A 1,277-nucleotide genomic window follows, 5' to 3' on the forward strand; every position below is an offset into this window, starting at 1 on the left:
CTCAGAACATAAAGACAGACGAAATACCGTTAAGCATTTCGCCTGGCGTGCTAACGTTTCTTATTTCTTTATTGCCCACAAGGGGCTAAACATAGAGGGGACAATCAAGGACAGGCAAAGGGATTAAAGTTGATTACATCGACCTCAGTGCGTAACTGGTACACAAGGAGATTCAGCGTGACATAGAATATGATAGGTATAACTTATTTTTCCCAGCTGAATGGACTGCAGCAACGTGAAATAAAGTGTCTTGCTCAAGGACACAAGACACTGCCGGGAATAGAACTCACTGCCTTACGATGGTGAGCCGAATACTCCTAACCACTGAGCCACGCGTTTTCACTATTCTGCTTAAATAATGGATAAATGTATATGCCAACCCGCTATGCATATAATCAAAAGATAAGTCGATAATGAAATGTGATGGGAGATATCTGGGGTTAAGGAAAACGAAGATTACTCACCAATTAATTGTTTCGTTCATGAGAGCCAACACCAGGGCAACGATAGAGATAAGATACACAAAGCTATCTCGGAATAGCGGCCACCATCGAAGAGGAGTTACCTGGAGGAGGAAAAAGGGGTAATAAAAAATATCGAGGGTGGTTGTGTTGTAAGAGGCTTGCTTCCCAACCTGAAGGTTCCAAGTTCTATCCCACTGCGTGGAACATTGAGCATATATCTTTTATCATAGCTCCAGGCAAACCGAACCGTCTGATTGGTTTTGGTAGACGGAAACGGAAAGACCGTTGTTTACATACATACATGCATACATACATACTTACATACATACATGCGTACATGCATACATAAATAAAAAAAAAAGAACCCTTTTAAAGCCTAGTCAAGCTAATGGGCCAGGTTTCCCGATTTCAATGGTGTATGTGCTCCCCAGATGGACGGGACGCCAGTCCATCGCAGCGTTACTCATTTTTGCCTGCTGAGTGGACTGGAGTAACGTGAAATGAAATGTTTTGCTCCAGAACACAACGCGTCGCCCGGTCCAGGAATCGAAACCACAATCTTACGATCATGATGCTGACACCCTAACCACTAGGCCACGCGTCTCTACACACACACACACACACACACACACAATAGGCTTACAAAGGTGCCACGTAGTGGGTTCTGAATCCACATGGTTGCAAAGCGAGCTTCTTAATCAATCAACTATGACTGCATTGATCGATAAAGTAAAGTTCTGATCAAGCACAGGGTTCGATTTAATCAATTAATCCCTCGATTAACCCATTAAGATTAAGGTCTTGAATGAAACA

General features: G+C 43.0%; 1 protein-coding gene across 1 annotated transcript in view; it reads right to left on the reverse strand.

Annotated features, from left to right (window-relative positions):
* Positions 1 to 1,251, reverse strand: part of LOC106872531 (sodium/potassium/calcium exchanger 4) — an 8,200-nt gene extending 6,949 nt beyond the window's left edge. The window contains exon 1 of the mRNA XM_014919555.2: positions 465 to 1,251. Coding sequence (XP_014775041.1) covers positions 465 to 484 — 20 coding nt within the window. The 5' untranslated portion in view covers positions 485 to 1,251. The remainder of the gene's footprint in view (positions 1 to 464) is intronic.
* Between the last annotated feature and the right edge of the window lie 26 nt (positions 1,252 to 1,277).

This window comes from Octopus bimaculoides, chromosome 27 (assembly GCF_001194135.2).
Source record: "Octopus bimaculoides isolate UCB-OBI-ISO-001 chromosome 27, ASM119413v2, whole genome shotgun sequence".
Taxonomy (NCBI): Eukaryota; Metazoa; Mollusca; class Cephalopoda; order Octopoda; family Octopodidae; genus Octopus; species Octopus bimaculoides.